Source organism: Natator depressus, chromosome 2 (genome assembly GCF_965152275.1).
Source record: "Natator depressus isolate rNatDep1 chromosome 2, rNatDep2.hap1, whole genome shotgun sequence".
In the NCBI taxonomy this organism is placed as follows: Eukaryota; Metazoa; Chordata; order Testudines; family Cheloniidae; genus Natator; species Natator depressus.
In genome coordinates, this window is record NC_134235.1 from 207,467,535 (window position 1) to 207,490,848 (window position 23,314).

Consider the following 23,314-nt stretch of genomic DNA (forward strand, 5'->3'; position numbering starts at 1 on the left):
TATACCACGCAAGGGATATAAAACAATAAGAAGTAGTTCTATAAATACATCAGGAGTATAAGAAAATCGAAGGAAGTTGTTGGTCCACTACTTAGCAGGGAAGATATGCTATTTACAGATAACATAAAGAAGACTTGAGGTGTTTAATGCCTGTTTTGCTACAGCGTTTTCTAAAAACATTAATTGTGACCAGATGTTTAACACAATTAATATTAACAACAAAGAGGAAGGCGTACAAGACAGAATACGGAAAGAACAGGTTAAAGACTACTTAGATAAGTTAGATGTATTCGAATCAGCAAGGCCTGACAAAATTCACCCTAGGTACTTCAGGAACTAGCTGAAGCAATCTCAGAACCATCAGTGAGTATCTTCAAGAACTCCTAGAGGATAAGTGAAATCCCAGAGGCCTGGGACAGGGCAAACATAGTAGCCATCTTTAAAAAGGGAAACAAAAAGGACCCAGGGAATTACAGACCAGGAGGCTAACTCTGATACCTGGAAAGACACTGGAACAAATGATTAAACAATCAATTTGTAAGAGGATAAAAGAGTGACATGGATTTGTCAAGAACAAATTATGCCAAACCAACTTAATTTCCTTCTTTGACAGGATTAATGGCCTTCTGGATAGGGGTGATATTGTAGATGTAATAGATCTTGATTTTAGTTAACCTTTAGACACTGTCCCACATGACATTCTCATAAGCAAACTAGGGAAATATGGTCTAGACGAACGTACTATAAAGTGGGTGTACAACTGGTTGACAAATCATACTCAAAGGGTAGTTATTAATTGTTTGCTGTCAAAATAGGAAGATGTATCTAGTGGGGTCCTCCAGGGGTATGTCCTGGCTCCGGTACTATTCAATATTTTCATTAATGACTTGGGTAATGGAGTGGAGTATGCTTATAAAATTTGCAGATGGCACCAAGCTGGGACGGGTTGTAAGAAATTTGGAATTCAAAATGACCTTGATGAATTGGAGAATTAGTCTGAAATCAACAAGTAAAGCAAGAAATTCAATAAAAATAAGTGCAAAATTCTACACTTAGGAAGGAAAAATCAAATGCACAAATCAAAATGAGGAATAATTAGAATAAATTAGGAAAAGCATCTGGGGGTTAGAGTGGATCACACATTGAATATAAGCCAACAATGTGCTGTGGTTGCAAAAAAGGCTATTCTGGAGTGTACTAATAGGAATATCAAATGTAAATGTGGGAGGTAACTATTCCTCTGTACTCAGCACTGGTGAGGCCCCAGCTGGAGTACTGTGTCCAGTTTTGGGCACCACACTTTAAAAAAGAGTGGGAGTAAAGAGGAAACTGAGCTCTTTCCTACAGCAGGATGAATTTTTGAGCATATCACTAAGTTTGTGTTTCAATTCTTCTCTCACCCAATTCCATAAGCAGGCAAAATGGTTATTGTTATTATTAGTTTTATATGTCTATGTTTCCCATTAGAGCTTTGGGAAATCTAAGACAAAGAAGTGCGTCTTGCATTTTGCCCTGACTGTGGTTATCCTCAGCTCGTGTGGAAAGGGTTCCATCACAATGGGCCCGCCACAAAAAAAGGCTCCATCTCCAGCTCTGACCAGTTTAACACACTCTGCTGAGAGTTTCGCAGGGATGAATATAATTGTCTTGGGAGGTCTTGGTAAAGGAAGAAGTGCGGTTAGTAAAGGTAGTTTAGGCACAATCGACTGACAGCCTTGAAAATCAAGATTTGGGCATTAAACTTGACCCAGTATTCAGCTCCACCAAATGGTGCACTACAGTCATATGGCCCTTTTGACTTGTGTTTGCTGATATGTGGGCTGCTGATGTAACCATCACTTCAGGGTCAAGTGGGCTATATAAAAGTAAGGTATTTTTATAGTCTTTTCTTTTTACTGGGACATCCTGAAATTTAGCCTATGGACAATGAACGGTAATGGTGCCTCTTTAATCAGGACAGTATTAGCACACATTCCACTTAATGGGGAAGTGCTATGTAATTAAGTGGTGTTTAATACAGTGTTAATTAGGTGTGAAATACTAAGCTCTGGTCTTTTCATATACAAATTACCAATTAAATTTTGAGAGGTGCTTTTTCTAGGCACTCAGGGCTTGTCTACACTTGAAATGCTACAGCGCTATGACACTGTAGCACTTCAGTGTAGATACTAACTCCATAATCCACCTACCTAAGAGGCAGTAGCTAGGTGGATGGAAGAATTCTTCAATCAACCTAGCACTGTCTACACTGGGGGTTAGGTCGGTTTAACTATGCTATTCCAGGGTTTTGATTTTTCACACCCCTGAGTGACATAGTTAAGCCAACTTAATTTTCTAGTGTAGACTAGACCTCAGTCAAGAGCAACCTTGGTCAAGGGCAGCAGAGTTCAGGTGACTCAGTGAGATCTTCCAAAGAGACCATTCCTCAAAGAGAAAGCAAGTTGTAAAGTCCTAGTTGAATACAAAGGAGTTTCTTAATACAAATCCTTCTCGGTTGAAGCAAACAAAATCTTAGACATAAATGCAGCCAGCAGATGATGGAGTTTCACAGCTGAGTAGAGTGTGTCGCTACTGTATATTGCCATCAATTTTGTTTCTCCTATAAAATAAAATAAAATTTAAAAAAACCCCAAACCCTGACTTCCAAATTGGGAAGCTAGACTGGGGAATGAAGTGGAATTTTTCTACTAAATTTGAAAAGAGTTGGCCGAGGATTGTTATGGCACCCTAAATAAATCACTTTGTAGCAAAAAAGGGGAAAAAAGGAGAAAGCAGAAAAGAAATAAATATTAAATTTACTGAACTCCTGCTACTGAAGTTTGGCATAGCAATAAAATGTAGTATATTATTTATTAATCTGTGTTTGTATAGCACCTAAGCACAATGGGGTCCTGGTCCATGACTGGGGTTCCTAGTTGCTATGGTAAAACAAATAAAAATAATTATCAGCACCACCACCACCCCTCGAAGAAAACAAATTAGGCCAAACTCCTTGAGATCCTCATGAAGGAAGCCTTTCATAGAGTCATAGACTGTAAGGTCAGAAGGGACCACTGTGAATGTCTTGTCTGACTTCCCATATAACACAGGCCATAGGACTTTTCTGAATTAATTCCTGTTTGAACTACACAGACATCAAAGACATCAAATTGTGATTTAAACATTGCCAGTAATGGAGAATCCATCACTGCTGCAGACCTATGAATATGTGCAAGTGGAGGGTGATGGGACAGAACAGTAGGTTTATGGTGCTTCCCCTCTTCCTGTTGACCTACTGAAGCCTGCAGAATGGGAGAACTACCAGATAACCATAGGAGAATCATTGGCCCCACTCACAAGCCTTAGCAAGCTTGTTTGAGCTCACCTAACCCTTGAGCCTTAGGCTACATCTGCACTGAACCAAGGATGTGATTTGCAGCCCATGTAGATGTACCCATAATAACTTTAATCTAGTTAGCTCAATAAAAAGAGCAGTCACGATGTGGCAGCACAGTCTGCACAAGCCTGCCTTACCTCCCAGGGTACATAACCAATTGTGCAGCCCACAATGAAGTGCATGCTGCTATGTCCTCACTTCTATTTTTAGAGAGCTAGCTAGATTAAAGTGAGCATGGGTACATCAATACAAGGTGCAAACCACACCCCTGACTACTGTGGTGTAGATGTACCCCCCAGAGTCTCTTGCATTTCCATGAACCTTTGTAAGGTCAGTATTACTACCATTTATTCATCTGCAGTAAGAAGAAAAGGAGTACTTGTGGCACCTTAGAGACTAACAAATTTATTTGAGCATAAGCTTTCGTGAGCTACAGCTCACTTCATCGGATGCATCCAGTGAATTCCACTGAATGCATCCGATGAAGTGAGCTGTAGCTCACGAAAGCTTATGCTCAAATAAATTTGTTAGTCTCTAAGGTGCCACAAGTACTCCTTTTCTTTTTGCGAATACAGACTAACACGGCTGCTACTCTGAAACCTGTCATCTGCAGTGTCACTCTATTAATCTTAGTTACAGTAGCTTTCCTTGTCTCCGTTTCCACTTTGCTCATGGCTTTTCTACTGTTGTCACTTGCAATTTCCTTGCTTCCTGCATAAAGTTTTCCGATTGCCTCAGTATTAGCCTTTATGTATTGAAATCAGCATAAAAATAGCAAATGGGTGCAAAATTCTAATTGGCCAAAAAGATGAAGGGGAGGAGAAATGAGTGGAAGTGTTCTGGTCTAATTCTATGTCCCCACGAACCTATGCAGAATCTGCTCTGTAAGTGCTCTATGAATGCCAAGGTGCATTCCAAGAAGGAGCCTAGGGATGTATCCCACACATTGTGACACATGTAACTTGCCCATAGTCCTATGCACCCCACACTAGACGGGTAACTAAGGGCTTGTCTAGATGAACAAATAGGTTCATGGTAAGCTGGGGTATAAGTCATCTACTCTTGTTTCAAAACAGAGTAGATCAAACCACATTACGGAACTTTTAGTGCATGGTAGTAGGGACCACACGGACAGTTAGTGTCCACATACTTACGCGAAGTAGATTTACATCCCAGCTTGCTGCGCACTAACTGTTCATGTAGATAAGCCGGTGTTGTTCTGCCAAAACACTATATGTGGTGGGGAGAGGGATGCCTGAATATTGGCTCAGAACTAATTGCTTTTGCAGCCTTAATGTACAACTGTTTGGGAGAAAATCAACGTGTGTCTGAATTTGGCCCTTACAACTTTTGCTTATTTCATAATGTTCTCATTTTTTCCGTGTGTTCTTCATTATTTTCCTTTTTTTGTATAGATCCTCTATTCTTTCAGTTAAACGTGGCTATTTCAGAATAGTTTTCCCCTTCCTTATTTTAGGTTCACTTTCCTAGCTGGCTAATGTGTATTTCAATCTCCCTTTTCCACTTCCTATGCAATTCCCTTTCATTTTCAGTTCTTTCACCAATCTCCCTGGCAGCAACATTTAACATTTTCTGGAGGTGCACCTACAATGTTAACCTTTTTGCTCTCAGTACTATGTTTCTTAACCTCTCTCATCCTTTTCCAACCACTTTCCATCTGGGGTCTTAATCTATCATACTACCTGAAGAAATATACATGAGAGCTAAATATTATTACTGAGGCTGAAATTATTTCAATGGAAACTATTCTCAATCTTTAAAAATGTACATTGTTGTCCTTTCTCTGAAAAAAGTCATTGGATGGAAAATGTCTTAAAGAAACAATGACAAGAAATAATGGCATAAACCCTTAAGGAAAATATACTATACACCTGTCTTGCTACTTTTATTAATAAAGACATATACTGGCAATCTTTTCTTTCTACCTCATACATTTTTTCTTGTGCGTCAAGATATTAAATCTCTCTGACATTAAATTATTCATCTCAGAATAAACTCCCCAAAAGCCTGTGTTTAAATGTATTTCATCTTTTTTGTTGTTGTTGTAATTCATACATTTTCCGCATGCATTTTAAACAGTTTCAAGGTCATTTCTAACCGATTCAAATTTGACTGTCAAAAACAACAGTCTAGAAGATTGGGATTGGTTGTTTAGATTCTTTTAGACCCATGAAAATATAATGTTGATCCAGTTCAAGGAAAAAGCCATGCCTTTCAAAATGACTGATGAACTAAGGATCACACAGGTGGATTAAGAGGACTAAAAAAATATTCCCAGTAGACAGTAGAGTTATGAAGGACTAAGTAATAAAGTCAATTGCTAACATATTTACTGTGGTTGCATGCAGAAGAAGCACAAACCAAACACAGTTACTGCATAACATTTGGCATTTAGAGGCTATATTCCCTCATCCCTGCAGTATTGTTACTGCTCAACACCAACAGGGCGATGGCCTCGGGCACAAAGAAAGAAAAAGGAAACTTGGATTAAGAACAGAACAAATGGGGGAAATTATTAAATTAACATTAAGCTTTCTCATTATTCCATTCCAGGCTGCACATAAATTGAATAGCTATCATTCCTCCCTGGGGTATGCATACCTCCAGCTGCATGCACCCTGGGAGAGAACAATAACCTTTGATTGTAAAAACATGATTTTGAAAATTGGCATTTTGAAAGAATTCATTTTGTGCTTGGTCTTGTCTCATTTTGATTATACTCAGTCTCAATACCAGAAGGAATGTGCTATCATTAGAATGAACCATCCTGCATTTCAAGCACCCTCATCAACAAAGGGCCTGAATTCTTGAAGCTCTTGTCATGTTTATATGCTTCCCGAAGCAGTAAGTGGTTTATAATCAGGAGACAAAAACAACTAAAGCAGATGTATCAGCTATGTTCAGATGATAATGCCAAAGTAGCCTTAAAGTAGTGTACAAAACTGCATATCTGACAAAAACAAACTATTGCTTATCATATATTATATGAATTAAGCATTAATGCAGCACTGCAACACCATATCATGGATGCTGCCATTTTTTCAAGTATTTTTAAACACTTGCATTCCAAAGTGGATATAACCCAGGGACATTTTGTTTAGTCAGGAATGTGCACAGAGGTCACAATAAGCTGTTTAATTTGGGGGAAAGTTTGTTAGACTGTTATGATATTACTGCAGTATATTTCACCAGCTCCCTGAGCAACACGTACCTATAGATCTGTCACATTATCTTCATTCTTTCTTCTTACATTGCCTACAAAAGCTACACTGAGCCTACTACTGCCCTTCATTTCACCTGTGCAACCACACTAACTTCAGTAGGGTTCTATGGGTGTAAGCAAGGGGAGAATTTAGCCCATCATAGTTATGACCTATAGCTCTCTATGTAGGATTTGAAGCTGTACAGGTAAGCATGCATGTTTTAGGGGCAGTCGGAAGGGGTTTGCTAAAATGTGTCAAAGAACTGGAGTTGCTGATTGTGTCTTTGCATAGAGAATTACAATGCACATTGGCATGTAGATGAATTGAAGACGTTTCTATTGTGGTTAATGAGTTTTCACTAGAAGGGTTGAAGCTGGAGGAGCTGTATATGTGTGACATGTTCACACTGAACACCGAGCTTGACAGTGCTTGCCCCTAAAAATAGAACCTGAATGACCCTTGTTGTCTTTGTCAACCGAAATCTTGTGATCCCTGTGACATGGTGTGTTAATTTGGACCACTTTCTCTGCCTGTGGAGAAGAGAGCGCTATCCTAAGGCATCTCTTTTTAGTTGAAGTAGTAGAGATAAAAGGGATGTTGCATCTGCTACAAGCACACATTTTAAACGATATCATCGCCCCTTAGCAGGCTGTTATCATGTTGTTTTGGCAGCAGGAAGGAATCTGTGGTTTTTCTTGAATGTTGCTCTTCTTTATTTAAACTACTAGAAATAACCCAAAAATGACAGAATGCTCTGTCTATAAATAATCATTCCGGTGTAGAGTTATATTAGGAGGTAACTCAGATGGAATGATAACGCCTAGCAGGCTAATCTTAGACCTGTAATGCCACAAGATGAAAATAACTAGGCTAAGAATAACTGACCCATTGGAGTCAGCCTGCTGAAGAGATCCACAATATAGGGCATGTTAGATTTTCATAGATTTAACAATAATCTGTCATCTTCTTTCCTCAGAATGCTTTTGGGTTATTTTGTGTTTTTAATCAAAAGAAACTGTATTAGTTTATACTGGGTTACCATGTAATGCCATCTGAAACCTCACATGGCAAATACACACGCACACACGCAGATGTGTATTAATGTTTGTATACTACATGGTCAGTCATTCTGCCTTCTCACAGCTTTTGCTTTCTCCACAAACACTGTGCAAGAGAAAGGGAAAGAATGGTTAATGCAGAAATGGAAGTTTGATTAAAGCTATGACAATGCAAATTGTATATTAAATGGGGTGAATTCTCTCCTTGCACTCAGTGCATGAAATCAATGGGTTCATACACAGGTATAAATTATGACAGAATTTGGTTCATACTATCTGCTTTTAAGTGCAATACATAGCAATCTATGGAGTAGAGCTGAAGATTTGAATACATGTGGCTAAAATAATATAACGAAAAAACCAGAAAGAGTTTAAGTCCTCCTCTATTGAAAGTTATCATGCACTGTACGCTACAGAGTTGTTGCTGGTATCAGAGAGTACCTGCAATTCAGTCAAGGAGCAGCTGCAGTACTTTCAATGCCAAGCATTCAGAAGTCAAGAGACTGGCTTAAAAGTTTTTTAAAAATATTACATATTGGATTGTTTTTATCTGAATTGGGCGGGGGGGTGGGGGGTTGTGCCTTTAAGCGTTTGTATTTTCACACTTTTCTCCATAACCGTGAGAACTAGAAATTTAAGGAAAGTTGAGATTTTCACATAATCTCAGGTATCCAGGAGCTAAGGCTTTAAGAAAAATATCAAATATCACAAGACACATGATGAAATGAGAATTGGCCAATTCCATGCCCTCTTTTAGGAAAGGTAAAGTCCAAAAGCAGTGTCGCTCAGAACAGGGCCAATCTAGCAGGTGCTTTCTGTTCCCCTTGGCTGTTCACACAGCTCATTGTAGTATCAATGTCCAGTCTTGCAGCCCTAGAGCAAGCAAAACTTCCACTGAAGTCAATGGAGTTTTCACTGCATGAGGACTGCAGTATCCATAGTACTTTGGCTCTTCTAATTCCATTAAAGGTGATGGCAAGCCTCAGAATTTAAACAGCCGTAACACTGAATAGATCCTATTTTCTCCCTTTGAGTCTGTGGGACAGAAATCACCTGCTAGATTGGCCCTGTTCTGAGCGAGTTTCTGGGTTTCATATCTACAGCAGCAAAATATTCTCTGTTTCTTGGAACATGCTTAATGCTCAGCTTTTCTGCTTATCCTCTTTCCAGAGCTCTAGAGAGAGCCAAAAAGCACAAGTTCAGGGAAACATCAAGCGTTCTCTGTCACAGTAGTGTTTTAACAGCCACAGTGCCATTGCCTCAAGATCACGAGATCCATACAGCCCCTTACCAATGTAAAATGCTATATGGTATCTAACTGAAATGGACAAATAATTCAAGTTTTCCATGAATATTAGAGATGGGGTTCTCAACCTTTTCCTTTCTGAGCCTCCGCCCCCCACCCCCAACATGCTATAAAAACTCCCCGGCCCACCTGTGCCACAACAACTGTTTCTCTGCATATAAAAGCCAGGGCCAGTGTTAGGGGATAGCAAGCAGTGCAACTGCCTGGGGCCCAACACCACAGGACCCCCACAAAGCTACATTTCTCAAGCTTCAGCCCCAGATGGCAGGGCTCAGAGCCCCAGGCTTCAGCCCCATGTGGTGGGGCTTCGGGTTCCTGCCCTGTGTCCCAGCGAATGTAATGTTGGCCCTGCTTGGTGGACCCCCTGAAACCTGCTTGCAGCCCCCCCGGGAGCCCCAGACCTCTGGTTGAGAACCATTGTATTAGAGCAAATCTTCAAATGAATTGGATTCAGCCATCCTTATGATCATTTTGCATTCACTATGCAAGAACATTTGAGCAACTGAGTTTTCTTGGCCTTGGGAAGTGGATTTCAAAGTCACACATGCTAGTATTTGCAGTCGACCATTCACATACTTATCTAACCACAGAACAGAAACAACAAACATGATTTATTCCACTCACCTCTAAGCAATGCAACTTGAATTTCTTGATCAAACCACAGAGTAAAATATTTGAAAATACATGCACTGACTAGATTTCAGGAAATTGCAGATATTTTGGAAGCAGATAGAGAGGCTGCGTTAATCATATACGTCATTCTGAATTATTTTACTTCACGGGGAACATCCTTGTGAGCCTGATAAGTAAGAATTATTTTCCTGATTTTACGGGAAAAACTGAGATGTACCAAGTTATGTAACTTGCCCAGGGCCAGCAAGTCAACGGCACATTTAGGCTTAGAACTCAAGCTCTTTCTTGAGCTTTGACCAGGCTTGTAAGCACAACACAACAGTATAGGATCAGAAGAGAAGAATTCTTTATCCAAATAAAAATGCAGGTAGAGTGCAAGGAGGAAGAATGCAGGAATCCATGTTGGAATATGGCCAGGAAAGCAGGACCAACATCCCTACCCTTCTTAAAAAATGGCAAGGAATATTTAATGAATAAAAGGATTCATGATCTTGGGTTTACTTCTCAAAGCCATGTATCCTCAGTTCTCACAGCATGGTAAATCTACTTCTCCCCTCTACACAAAGGCCAAATTCATCACTGGTTAAGCTCCATTTAATCCAATTATTATTGTTCAGTGCAAATTTTTTGCCCTGCTCTAAAAAAGCTTAGTAGTATTAAACATCAATTATTATTGTTCTGGGCAAATTATTTGCCTTGCTCTGTTAAGCTTACTGGCCTTTCACTAGAGATCAGTTTGACCCAACACACTTTCCCCATTTTCAGTGGGGAAATTAACAAGACAAAGTATTTTTTCCTTAGAGAGAAAGAGAGAGAGAGAAAGAGAGAAGTTCACTTTCTTATGTCTAAAATACATATTTGATACCATAATTTTAATCAGTATTGTCTTGTTGAAGAAACCTGCCGAGTACGTGGTAGTGCATTTCAGAGCAAATAGTACCATACATTAACATATAGTACAGTCTTTTTCAAGATCGCTGATATTCTTATTATCTGACATAGGGTGTAGGTGTTTGTAATTATATAGCTTCTTGATTTGGTGCCTATCTGGATTGTCCCATTCATGATTATACTTTGATTGGTACTTATCCAGATCATCCCATTCATAATGTGATTTACAAGCTGAGATGGAGGCAGGCAGGCAAAGCAGTAATTAAGGGAATACCAGAAGTGCTGTTTCACATGACAGGAGTATTTCATATGCCTGGTATTCTTAGAAATTCCTCAGACAGTTTGGTTTGCGAATACATATCAGATGCCCATTGGAAGTGTCTTCTTTGGGGTTGACTCCATCTATCTTAAAAATAGAGCTGAGGAATGCATGCACAGTGAATCTAGAGATTTGCAAATCTAAAAATCCATTAACTGAGTGCTAAATTTGTGCTAATTCCTAGATTTCTGAAGGATTAAGGGTGCACAGTGTAAATATTTAGAGGTCTAGTCTCTTATGATAAATATGCATAGCGCATTAATAGGAATGGAAGTTACACATGTCTACATGAGAAAACAGACCACTAAGCTATTAGTGTACACACACAAAAAACCACTACAATTAGCTGACAATTTAGCCACCCTGTCTAACACAGCCATATAGCACTCTAGCAGCCTTAGAGGAGCAACTCCTCTCTCCTATAAGCAGTAGAGCAGGTTCTGCTGACACAGACGTCTTTCACAAATTTCAGAAATGTGGGGGGTAAGGGTGTTTTCATTTTAAATCACATTAAGGTACAGCAGCATCTCATTTATTATTTGTTGCATAACAGTGTGATAAAATATTATAGAACAAATGGGAGGCGCCTTTCCAGTTCAGAAATATATGGATCCTTAGTGTTTTATTAGATTTCATCGATTGATGTGACATTTTTCATAAGTTCTGTAAAACATCAGTCAACATATAACACTGGACCCTCTAGTCACACATGTGATGGATTAAACTGCAGACTATGTAAAATGTCAACTAGTTGTATTTTATTTGTGTATTTTAAAGGTCAGCATAAATACTGAAAAATGTTTTTTGTTTTAAACAAAGTAACTTTTAAACTGTTTAAAGCCTTCAACTGGAAAACAGTCTTTTGTCTCCCAATTAAGAAAGGAAGCCATTAAAACATTATCTATTGATTTAGAAGAAGTTTTATATGTTACATGGATCTAACAATACCAGATAAAAGTCAGATGTTATCTGACATTCTTGTCTCCAAGGAAGGAAAATAGAGCTATAATCTCACAGAAAAGTACCAGTTTTTCTTGGGTTCCAAATCAGATAACTGCTGTTATTCAAATGGCACTGACTGGTAGTTCAAGGCAGCACGATGGGCTATGCACTAACTTTCCACCTCTGTAAAACTGTGTTCAAAATTGGCTTTTTTGCAAATGAAAACGAAAAGAGTGGTCCTAGTCTGATCTCTGGGTTACGTCGGTGCCTATTACAAAACCACCATACAACTATTAATCTGTGCACAGTAGGCCAGTGATTATAACAACAGGTCTATGCTTAGGTGGCTTGGCAGAGTTGTGAGAAAGCTTGACAGAAATTTCGGAGCCTAGCCTCAGTCTGAGCCGTGGCTTAAACCTTTACACTTATGAACAAATTTACCCCCAGATTTTTTTTTAAACAAGGAACCTGGCACGAGTGGCACAAAACCTATTCCCAAAACACAAAGAAACAGCTTTGGAAATTCTTGAAGAGGAGACCAAAAACTGAGTCACAATGGGAGGGGAAAAAAGCTTTACAACAGAGAAAACGGACAATACTAAGCAGTACTGGTCAAAAGTTCCCTCTCCCATTCCATTATCTCCAGGCTTGAGATTGCATTTAAGCAGTTCTTCAGTCTTTCATCACTTCTCTCAATGTATAATTATTCCTAGGTGGCCTGGGTTTTCTGCAACGGAAATTATTTACTGTGCTGTTAAGACATGTATATATCTTGGATGAAAAGGCAGGCATTCCCAGTTGACAAACTCTCACAACATTACAATTTATTTTAATATCTGAAACCAATATTCTGCTTCTCAGTTCCACCCCAGTATGAAACAAATACAACTCTCAGCTTATCCCTGTCCACAAAACAGGAAAGGAAGTAGATATCAAATATATATACTAATCATAGAAGGTTCAACAGGTGGACCAAGGATATGACCATTAGAACAGGCATGTTGCGAAGCAGCAAAAGGGTTTTTTCAGACATGCTCACACTTCGGAAAGTGGGAAGCACTGCCAAGTTTTGTGACTGTTTCAGGGGGGTTAACTAAGATTGAAGTCTATGTGAGCAATTCACAGCAAATTTCACATGCAGGTCTTATGCAAAGCCAACTTTACAAACTACTGTAATAAAGGAGAACCAGAAACAAGGAGTTGAAAGTGCATAAAGCAGATAACATTGTGTCCCCAAACATAATGAAGTTAAGCTCTGTAAAACCAAAGCCAGAACCTCACAGTGTTAACCAGAGAGAGACCAAATTTGACTTGCACTCTGGGTTCTTTTACTAAGTTATCTTGTTAAACTCTTGCAACTTAATTCAGTTTCAGTGCATCATTTGCAAGGTCTAAAACACAGATACTGCAGAAACTAGAAAATACAAGGTCTTCAAAACTGTGAGATAATATCTGTTATTCTGTAACTGCAGCTTTAAAACACCTGCTTTAAAAACACATCCAACTTACATTTTCAGTGAGTCATCACATCTGACTGGCACTGCCAAGGTTCCCAAATATGTTTAAAGGTACAAACAGGTTTAAAGTAAAGTAATATGTTTAAAGTTACGGGAGCCCTATGTAAGAAAGACACATATTTACTTTAGAATAACCAAAAATGACAGCATTATGAAAACAGAAAAGGACTTTTACAGAAAACTCTGTCTGTAAATTGAGAAAAAGAAACTTACAAATTGACCTATTCCTGCTTACAAAATGATATATGAACAAAACTGACTAATATGAGTTATATGAATTGCAGCCTGCTGATACGGTCTTGTTTGATGGAGTCTCATTCTGACTGAGCCTGCAATCATTGCAAGCCCCATTTTGCCATCACAGAAAAAGAGAGAAAAAAACCCCGCACTGCATTTTACTTGCTAGTTTTCTTTCTGCTTGGAAGCAGCAGGCTTAAAAGAAAACCACAACAGCAGCAGCAAGTGTTCACATAATATTGTTGTAGAGATAATCATTTAATAAAAAGCAGAATAAAAGAACTTGAAATAGAACCAACTCCTTAAAGCAGAAGTGCTTTACTGTGACAGTTTGTATTTCCTGAGAAAGTCACCCTCCAGACAGAGAAGCCTTAGTTATTGAACTGCCTCTTACCTGAGCTGATCATACTGTGCATTCTTTGCTGAGCAAAGAGCTGTTCACGTCCAGAAACTCCATCTGAGGAAAAACACGATTCGCTCTCGTAAATTGTCTGCAGCATATTCCAATCAGTCTGTACTTCAGCTACATGAAAGATTCATCACTGTATACAGGGGCGTCAGGAGCTACCCTCTCTAATTCTACCTCCTTCACAGGGGGGTGGGAGAAATAATAGACTTTGGTAATTAACAATATTTAAGCATTTGAATAAATATCTATTTAAAAAACAAAAGAACAATCCATTTTTACTCTGCCCCAGTCTGCTGCAAAATAATAAGGAGGACTCAGTGGACTATGCACCTCTGAGTTGGAATAGTTGTGTTCTGGAAGCCAACAGCAGGTGGATGAAGAAATGTATTTGTGCTTCAGGCTTTCTTGTGGGGTGGTGGTGGGGAGAATAAAGCCACTTTAAAAAATAAAACCAAATAAACACCGTTTCCAGGGACTTCAGCCCCTAAGGGCTTAGTTTCAATTACCCTCAGCCTTGACAAGTGTTTCTGTCTCTGTGCCCTCCTCCTTTCTCTCTCTCTTCTCCGTCTCTCCTCTCTCTCTCTATCTCCCTTTCTCTGTGTCTCTGCAAAGTTGGCTGAAGCTAGTGATAACTCATTTGCATATGAATCAACAACAGTGTGGCCCACAGGCAACAGAAATAGAACAATGGCCAGCCTGAGCCAAAAATAGGTCAAGCATGGCCCAGTGATTGGAGCCTGCATTAATGCACTTAAAAATACCACAGCAAACACAGCTGTCCAGTCTCTGTCTTTCAAACTGCAATTCTCTTGCCAATCCTCAAAAGTAATTAACCCTTTCCCACTGTCAAACTTATTTGTGCACAAATGTATGTTTCTGAGCAGCTTTTCAAGCAAGAAAACAAGACGGGAACTATAAATTAAAATTCTAGATGTCTTTGATTTCTTTCTTTCTCCTCTGATCCTCCCCATGGGTATTTTGTGAAAAGAGAACAAAATGAGAAGGGCTCTGGATTGGTTCTAAAATAATACTGGAAGCTTTTGCTCATAATGTGGTTTCTGCCTCACCCACGCACAGCAATCCAGGCATTCTATTTTTGTTGCCTGTTTCTCTGGCTACGCTGCACTTGGCTGTAGCACTAGAATCTTGCTGCTGTCTTTTAGTTTCAGGTCGTACAGTACACTCAGAAGCAGTGGCTTCTGAAACCAATCAGACTGCGGTGGGTGGGAGGCATGTTAATGAGGGATCCATTTTTTCACTTTCATTATAAGCAGTTTGTTCATTTTTAGGATGATTGATATAGTCCTAATGTCTGTTTTCAACTGCAGTACCGCATATTAGAGATGCGCTATTCCAGTGATTTATTAGTCTTTGGACAAGAGCTGCACTAGTCTGCCTCTCTCACAGCTTCAGCTCTAAACAATTTTTACTGCAGTTATCTGAGTTTAAAAGGAAACGTGGACTCAAAATAGCAGCTTTTAGACTTTCATAGAAACGTTAAAACTACGTGTTGCTGTGCATCTTGCAAGCTACTGTGTGATGCAATGTCAAGTGTAGCTGTTGCCTGCTCCCTTCTCCCCTTACTCCCAAGAACTGTTTATTTGCATTTTAAAAGGCAGGTAGGTGCAGATTATATTTGCTAATTAAGTACAAAGGTCTTTTTCCTGCACACACAGAAGTAGATACATAAGTCAATGTTACAGATGATACACCTGGTTTCTTTTGGTTCAGTATTGCTATATAGAGTTTGCTATGTGTACGCAAATAGTGCACCATTGTTCTAGCCAAACCATATCAGCTTTTTAATAGACCATATAAAGAGTATAAACTAGCCACAAACCTCTCAAGAGGTACATCAGAGTATTCCAGTTCTGAGAAGGGGAAGGCAACCACAGCAGGTTAGTAATTACGCTACTAGAAAGTCAAATAAGGCAGCAGATGCACATGTTCAATTGTCCTTATGAGACTCAACTAATCTCTGAGCCATTTCAATCATACCTCTTTTCTCTCTTGGAGGTGCAAGGTTACTAAGCTGAACTATGGATTCAATTCTGCTTTTAGGTCAAGTGTAGAGAACTGAATTGTTTGTCACTGAACTGACAGGATAGAACTAGTTTCAGCACAGATAGTTCAATGCATCCACACTAGTCATGCTGATTCGGTCTAAAGACCATTATAGTTGTAACCACAGATTCACACTAGCATTGTTCTAAATGTTTCAGTTGCAATGCCCTATGGGTAACCATCCTGTAGTTCCCCACACTGCTCCCAGAAGTGGTTTCTGGGACATTTATATAGACCATGGATGCACTGCGGGTCAGTAGCTGAAGGCCTGCTGGAACAATTTAATCCTGCATCCACAGTCTGGCTGCCGTTCTGATCAACCTTGCTTTAGGGTCCATACAAGATTTTTTGTGTGGATTCTGTATCTGAAGACCATACATTTTAAGAATCTGATGATGACCCTCTACCACTGTTGAGCATATTGAAATACTGACTTCTCATCCCACCTTCACCACCCCCCATAATCATTAAAAGAGTTTGCATGATTTGGGGCAAAGAAAATCAAGGCAGAAGAATTCTAATAAGTGAAATGCAGGTATTTAACATGTGCAATATCATCAATAACAATAATATTTGAGTAATAGGTGTACATGAGGATGAAAATTAGGGGATAGCATGGACCTCAATTATCATTTTATATAGTGACCACTCTTTTTAATGTAAAAAATATTCAACACACTATATATATCAACAAAAGAATAACATATGGAATCATTATAAATGATTACTAGTGTTCTCTCTCATTCAAACTACAGTTGAGTGTCTGCATATGAGTAATACCACTGACTACTTGTCATTGTAGTTTTCATCTGCAAATGCTAATGCTGATTTTTTTAAATCATTGCAACACAGTACACCTCCTTGACATGCACACAATATGATTGGGACTGTTACATCTACATCTCATAGACTTACAAGGCATATCACTCTCACAAGAGTACTTGATTAACTCCAAAATATATGGAGGAGAACATGAGAACGGCCATACTGGGTCAGACCAAAGGTCCACATAGCCCAATATCCTGCCTTCTGACAGTGGCCTACGCCAGGTGTCCCAGAGGGAATGAACAGGTAATCATCAAGTGATCCATTCCCTGTTGCTCATTCCCAGCTTCTGGCAAACATTCCTGCCCATCTTGGCTAATAGCCATTGATAGACCTGTCCTCCATGAATTTATCTAGTTCTTTTTCTAACCCTGTTATAAGCAAGCATGACATTGTCTGGTACAGTTTTTGAAAACAGAGACTTGGAACTGTCATTGTGCATCCATCCATACTGCAGTGGATCAAGTGCCGGTGTCTCTGGATTCAAAGCACTTTTCCACACACATGCTTGAAAATGTACTCATTTTACATTTACTATAAATGCTTCAGTTGTTAGTGGTAGGAAACTGAGATTTGGTGTTGACATTTGCCATTTTTTGCTACTGATTTCTACCATGCTTCTGACATGGTGGCACAATTTGATTGTCCGTAGCATGCAGCCATGAATTTCAACGACATCAGGCATTGCTGCACTGAGTCATCCAGAAGAGGGAGGGAGCATCCAGCTCACAGAAACTCAAACATAGTGCTTTTGCCGAGGCCGAAATAGGAAACTACTGTATCACCTGAGAGTGCATGGACAGTTAAGTCCTGGTACAATGTTCTGGTGTTGCTCTGCAGGAGCACGGATGTCTATTACAGCTCTCTCTGGTAGCTGGGGTTCGAAAATCACAGAAGAGGTTAGACTCTGTTCAAGGTAGTGGTGCAAAAATAAGACAAATACATCAGTGTCATCTGATAATAATGATATTACCAACAGATTAATGTTTTGCAACCATCACTCTTTGTTGTGCAAGGATGTTGTTGGCTTCCTCATGAGAGGTGGCCATATACTCTCCATTGATCACTACATCTCCCTGGTTTATTTCAGCTGTAGTGTTGTCACTGCCTGTGATGACTAGCTTGTGCTTTAATGTGTGTCACTGGTGAAATTTCTTGTCTTGAATGAGTTCGGTACAAACTATGCCAATCATCTGTGTCTTATTTTCAGTTACTGTCAAGTAACCTTTCTGTGGAGGAAGCTGTGTACTTGTACTCAACTGACACACTCTGCTTGTTTCTGTAGCTCTGCTAAATCTTCTGCTGAAGCCTTTGTACCTGTCAAAGACAAGGTATACATCACCTACTGCTGCCTTGTGTTTAATGTAATCTCTGAAACTGGTCACAAGTCGTTGATGATACCTCTTGCTGGCTAGTGTATTAGCCAAAGAACTACGGAACTGTCAATAATTGTGCAGGTGACCTCTTGTGAAGTATGCCTAGTTGACACCTCTGCCTGCAGCTGCTTCTATAGGTTAGACATAGCATGGGTAATCCTTATGTCACCAGAGCCAGTGAACATTGAGGTTGATACAGGAGCCAACTCACATGACAAAATATTCTTGATGCTCACCCCAGTAAGTGTCTTGTAAGCCTCTTGAACAGATAAGGTTAGTATCAAATATCTTTGTTGGACCAATCTGCACATGCTTTTTTGTCACTGCCAGTTTCTCTGTTATCCTTAGTATTGTGTCATAGAACTCTTTGGTCAGCCATGTTCAAATTCTTGCATTTGGCGAATTCCAATTTTAAGTGTGTCATGTACATTGATGGATGGTGGTGTCATTCCACCACTGACAATGTTTACCATTGACTTTGGGTGCTTAGTGGGGTGTAAAGGATTGATGCACAGCTCTAGTTTCTTACTAGTGGCTTCTCTGTCCCCATATCTGCAGCTATCCTTGACTTCATTTCTTCTTTGTAGAGCTCTTGTATTTGTGCCTCATTGGTGCTCTTTATGTCTGCAATGTCTTCTACCAGCCAGCTGCATATGTGGAGGCTATGAATCTAAGTCTTCAGGGTGATCCAAATGATGCCACTATGGCTGTGGCCATAACTCATGAAGGTAGTTTCAATGTACATGTCACTCCATCTGCCATTTCATATTCCTGGAACTTGGTGCATGACATGTTTACCCTTCATAGACCACTCTAAGATGTTACCTGACATGGATTCCTTGGATCACAAGTAATTGACATGTCCAACTACAAAGACACAAAGCAGCATCAGTTTCACAGCTTCTAGATGCAGTGGCCCATTTCCTTTTCTTTCTGCTCTTACCTATATAATGATGTCTTGGTTTGCGGGGATAAGAGGAAAGTACTAATAAGCTATACAGTTTATACAGACACTAATACAGATATATCATCTGTACCTCCTAGTTAATTCTGTTCCACAACAAAATATTAGTGTGAAGTGTTCAATAAAATAATTGAAATTTAATTAAAGTAATTTCACTGACATCTGGCTTGTGAATCAGGAGGCGGTGGTGTTCATATTCCAGTGACAAAGTGTCATCAAGGAATTTCTTTGAATTCAGGGTCTTGAAATCCATAATGCACAAAAACATTGTATGGACACTAAAACAAGATACTGCCAAAAACGTGCATTAAGCTGCCAGACCACACTGGAAAAGAGCAGTGCAAACTGACAGTTGAGAGAGCAATGATTCTTAAGACTTGTGGAAAGCAAGAATAATCCATTTTTTTGTGGAACACGCGCAAAATGATGTATGGAGCACGTTTGTGTGTGGGTGTGAGGTGACTGACAAGTGGGGTTGGGAAACCAACATTACTTAGAATAGAAAATTTCTCTAGTGTAGAAAAAGCTTTTGTCACACATATGTATGTCACAAAGCCTTTGAGCCACTCAGAGTGTGTGGCTCAGTTTCCTAATTCAGTGCCTCAAATCAACAAATCCTGTGTTACAGAATACCACCTAAAGGGTAAGTTAAAAACGGTATACAGTATAGAATGTTCATAATTTTCAAACCTAGCTGCCTAAATTCATATTTAGGCTCCTAAATAAGTGGACTGATTTTCAGTGGTGCTGGCCATTCACAGGTCCACTTGACTTCAAACAGAAGTTAGGGAGGCTTAGTTAGGGAAAATCGGAATATTTTGTAGGAGTATAAATATGCACTTGAGTGCCTAACTTTAGGCAACCTTAAATTTTAGCATACATATATAAAAACATAAACATACTATACTATCTAAATTATTATACCAGCGATCATCAGTGTTGTATCTGAGCATATATAAGAACACACAGTTTAAATTTTATATATAAAACTACATTAAAATAATGTTATTTATTGCAAAGTCAAATTTTTTTTTGCAAAATCAAGGAATATGTTAGGACTTTTGCAACTTTGATTCTTCCCCTTTGTGCACATGCTGTGATTAAACAAAGCGAAGAATCACAGAAGTGTAGGACTGAAAAGGACCTCAACAAATCATCTAGTCTAGTCCCCTACACTGAAGGCAGGACGACATAATAACAAGACCATTCCTGACAGGTGTTTGTCTAACCTATTCTTAAAAACCTCCTATGATGGAGATTGCACAACATCCCTAGGCAATTTGTTCCAGTGCTTAACTACCCTCATGGTTAGGAAGTTTTTCCTAATGTCCAACCTAAACCTCTCTTGCGACAATTTAAGCACATTGCTTCTTGTCCTATCCTCAGAGATTAATGAGAACAATTTTTCATCCTCCTCCTTGTAACAACTTTTTATGTACTTGAAAATGGTTATCATGTCCCCCCTTCAGTCTTCTTTTCTCCAGACCATTTTTTTCCAATCTTCCCTCACAGGTCATGTTTTCTAGACCTTTAATCATTTTTGTTGCTCTCCTCTGGACTTTCTTCAATTTGTCCACATCTTTCCTGAGATGTGGCACCCGGAACTGGACACAATACTCCAGCTGAGGCCTTACCAGTGCAGAGTAGAGTGGAAGAATTACTTCTTGTGTCATGCTTACAACATGCCTCCTAATACGCCGCAGAATGAGGTTCACTTTTTTTTTTTTTTGCAACAGTGTTACACTGTTAGAACATAAGAACATAAGAACAGCCATACTGGGTCAGATCAAAGGTCCATCCAGCCCGTTATCCTGTCCACCGACAGTGGCCAATGGCAGGTGCCCCAGAGGGAGTGAACCTAACAGGTAATGATCTAGTGATCTCTCTCCTGCCATCCATCTCCTCCCTCTGAGGCTAGGGACACCATTCCTTACCCATCCAAACTAACAGCCATTAATGGACTTAATCTCCATGAATTTATCCAGTTCTCTTTTAAACCCTGTTATTGTCCTAGCCTTCACAACCTCCACAGGCAAGGAGTTCTACAGGTTGACTGTGCACTGAGTGAAGAAGAAATTTATTTTATTTGTTTTAAACCTGCTACCCATTAATTTCATTTGGTGGCGCCTAGTTCTTATATTATGGGAATAAATAAATAACTTTTCCTTATTCACTTTCTCCACACCACTCATGATTTTATATATCTTTATCATATCCCCCCTTAGTCTCCTCTTTTCCAAGCTGAAAAGTCCTAGCCTCTTTAAACTCTCCTCATATGGGACCCATTCCAAACCTTTAATCATTTTAGTTGCCCTTTTCTGAACCTTTTCTAATGCCAGTATATCTTTTTTGAGATGAGAGGACCATATCTGTATGCAGTATTCAAGATGTGGGCATACCATGGATTTATATAAGGGCAATAAGATATTCTCTGTCTTATTCTGTATCCCTTTTTTAATAATTCCTAACATCCTGTTTGCTTTTTTGACTGCCGCTGCACACTGCGTGGACGTCTTCAGAGAACTATCCACGATGACTCCAAGATCTTTCTCCTGATTAGTTGTCACTAAATTAGCCCCGATCATATTGTATGTATAGTTGGGGTTATTTTTTCCAATGTGCATTACTTTACATTTATCCACATTAAATTTCATTTGCCATTTTGTTGCCCAATCACTTAGTTTTGTGAGATCTTTTTGAAGTTCTTCGCAGTCTGCTTTGGTCTTAACTATCTTGAGCAGTTTAGTATCATCTGCAAACTTACCACCTCACTGTTTACCCCTTTCTCCAGATCATTTATGAATATGTTGAATAGGATTGGTCCTAGGACTGACCCTTGGGGAACACCACTAGTTACCCCTCTCCATTCTGAAAATTTACCATTTATTCCTACCCTTTGTTCCCTGTCTTTTAACCAGTTCTCAATCCATGAAAGGATCTTCCCTCTTATCCCATGGCAACTTAATTTACGTAAGAGCCTTTGGTGAGGGACCTTGTCAAAGGCTTTATGGAAATCTAAGTACACTATGTCTACTGGATCCCCCTTGTCCACATGTTTGTTGACCCCCCCAAAGAACTCTAATAGATTAGTAAGACATGATCTCCCTTTACAGAAACCATGTTGACTTTTGCGCAACAATTTATGTTCTTCTATGTGTCTGACAATTTTATTCTTTACTATTGTTTCAACTAATTTGCCCAGTACTGACGTTAGACTTACCAGTCAATAACTGCCAGGATCACCTCTAGAGCCCTTCTTAAATATTGGCATTACATTAGCTATCTTCCAGTCATTGGGTACAGTAGCTGATTTAAAGGACAGGTTACAAACCATAGTTAATAGTTCCGCAATTTCATATTTGAGTTCTTTCAGAACTCTTGGGTGAATGCCATCTGGTCCCGGTGACTTGTTACTGTTAAGTTTCTCAATTAATTCCAAAACCTCCTCTAGTGTCACTTCAATCTGTGACAATTCTTCAGATCTGTCACCTACAAAAGATGGCTCAGGTTTGGGAATCTCCCTAACATCCTCAGCCGTGAAGACTGAAGCAAAGAATTCATTTAGTTTCTCTGCAATGACTTTATCATCTTTAAGTGCTCCTTTTGTATCTCGATAGTCCAGGGGGCCCAATGGTTGTTTAGCAGGCTTCCTGCTTCTGATGTACTTAAAAAACATTTTGTTATAACCTTTTGAGTTTTTGGCTAGCTGTTCTTCAAACTCCTTTTTGGCTTTTCTTATTACATTTTTACATTTAATTTGGTGGTGTTTATGCTCCTTTCTATTTACCTCACTAGGATTTGACTTCCACTTTTTAAAATATGCCTTTTTATCTCTCACTGCTTCTTTTACATAGTTATTCAGACACGGTGGCTCTTTTTAAATTCTTTTACTGTGTTTTTAAATTTGGGGTATACATTTAAGTTGAGCCTCTATTATGGTGTCTTTGAAAAGTGTCCATGCAGCTTGCAGGGATTTCACTCGAGTCACTGTACCTTTTAATTTCTGTTTAACTATTCTCCTCATTTTTGCATAGTTCCCCTTTCTGAAATTAAATGCCACAGTGTTGGGCTGTTGAGGTGTTCTTCCCACCACAGGAATGCTAAATGTTATTATATTATGGTCACTATTTCCAAGCGGCCCTGTTGACTCATATTTAGCTTGTTATCCACTGT

General features: G+C 39.2%; 1 protein-coding gene across 5 annotated transcripts in view; it reads right to left on the reverse strand.

Moving 5' to 3' along the window:
- HDAC9 (histone deacetylase 9) overlaps positions 1 to 23,314 on the reverse strand; it is a 542,743-nt gene that overhangs the window by 329,248 nt on the left and 190,181 nt on the right. For 4 of the 5 annotated variants that reach the window (XM_074945808.1, XM_074945812.1, XM_074945811.1 and 1 more), the window contains exon 2: positions 13,898 to 13,960. In XM_074945808.1, the coding sequence (XP_074801909.1) occupies positions 13,898 to 13,960 (63 nt within the window). Of the gene's footprint in view, positions 1 to 13,897; positions 13,961 to 14,418; positions 14,500 to 23,314 lie in introns of those variants that run through there. The other variant, XM_074945807.1, reaches the window with a different exon arrangement.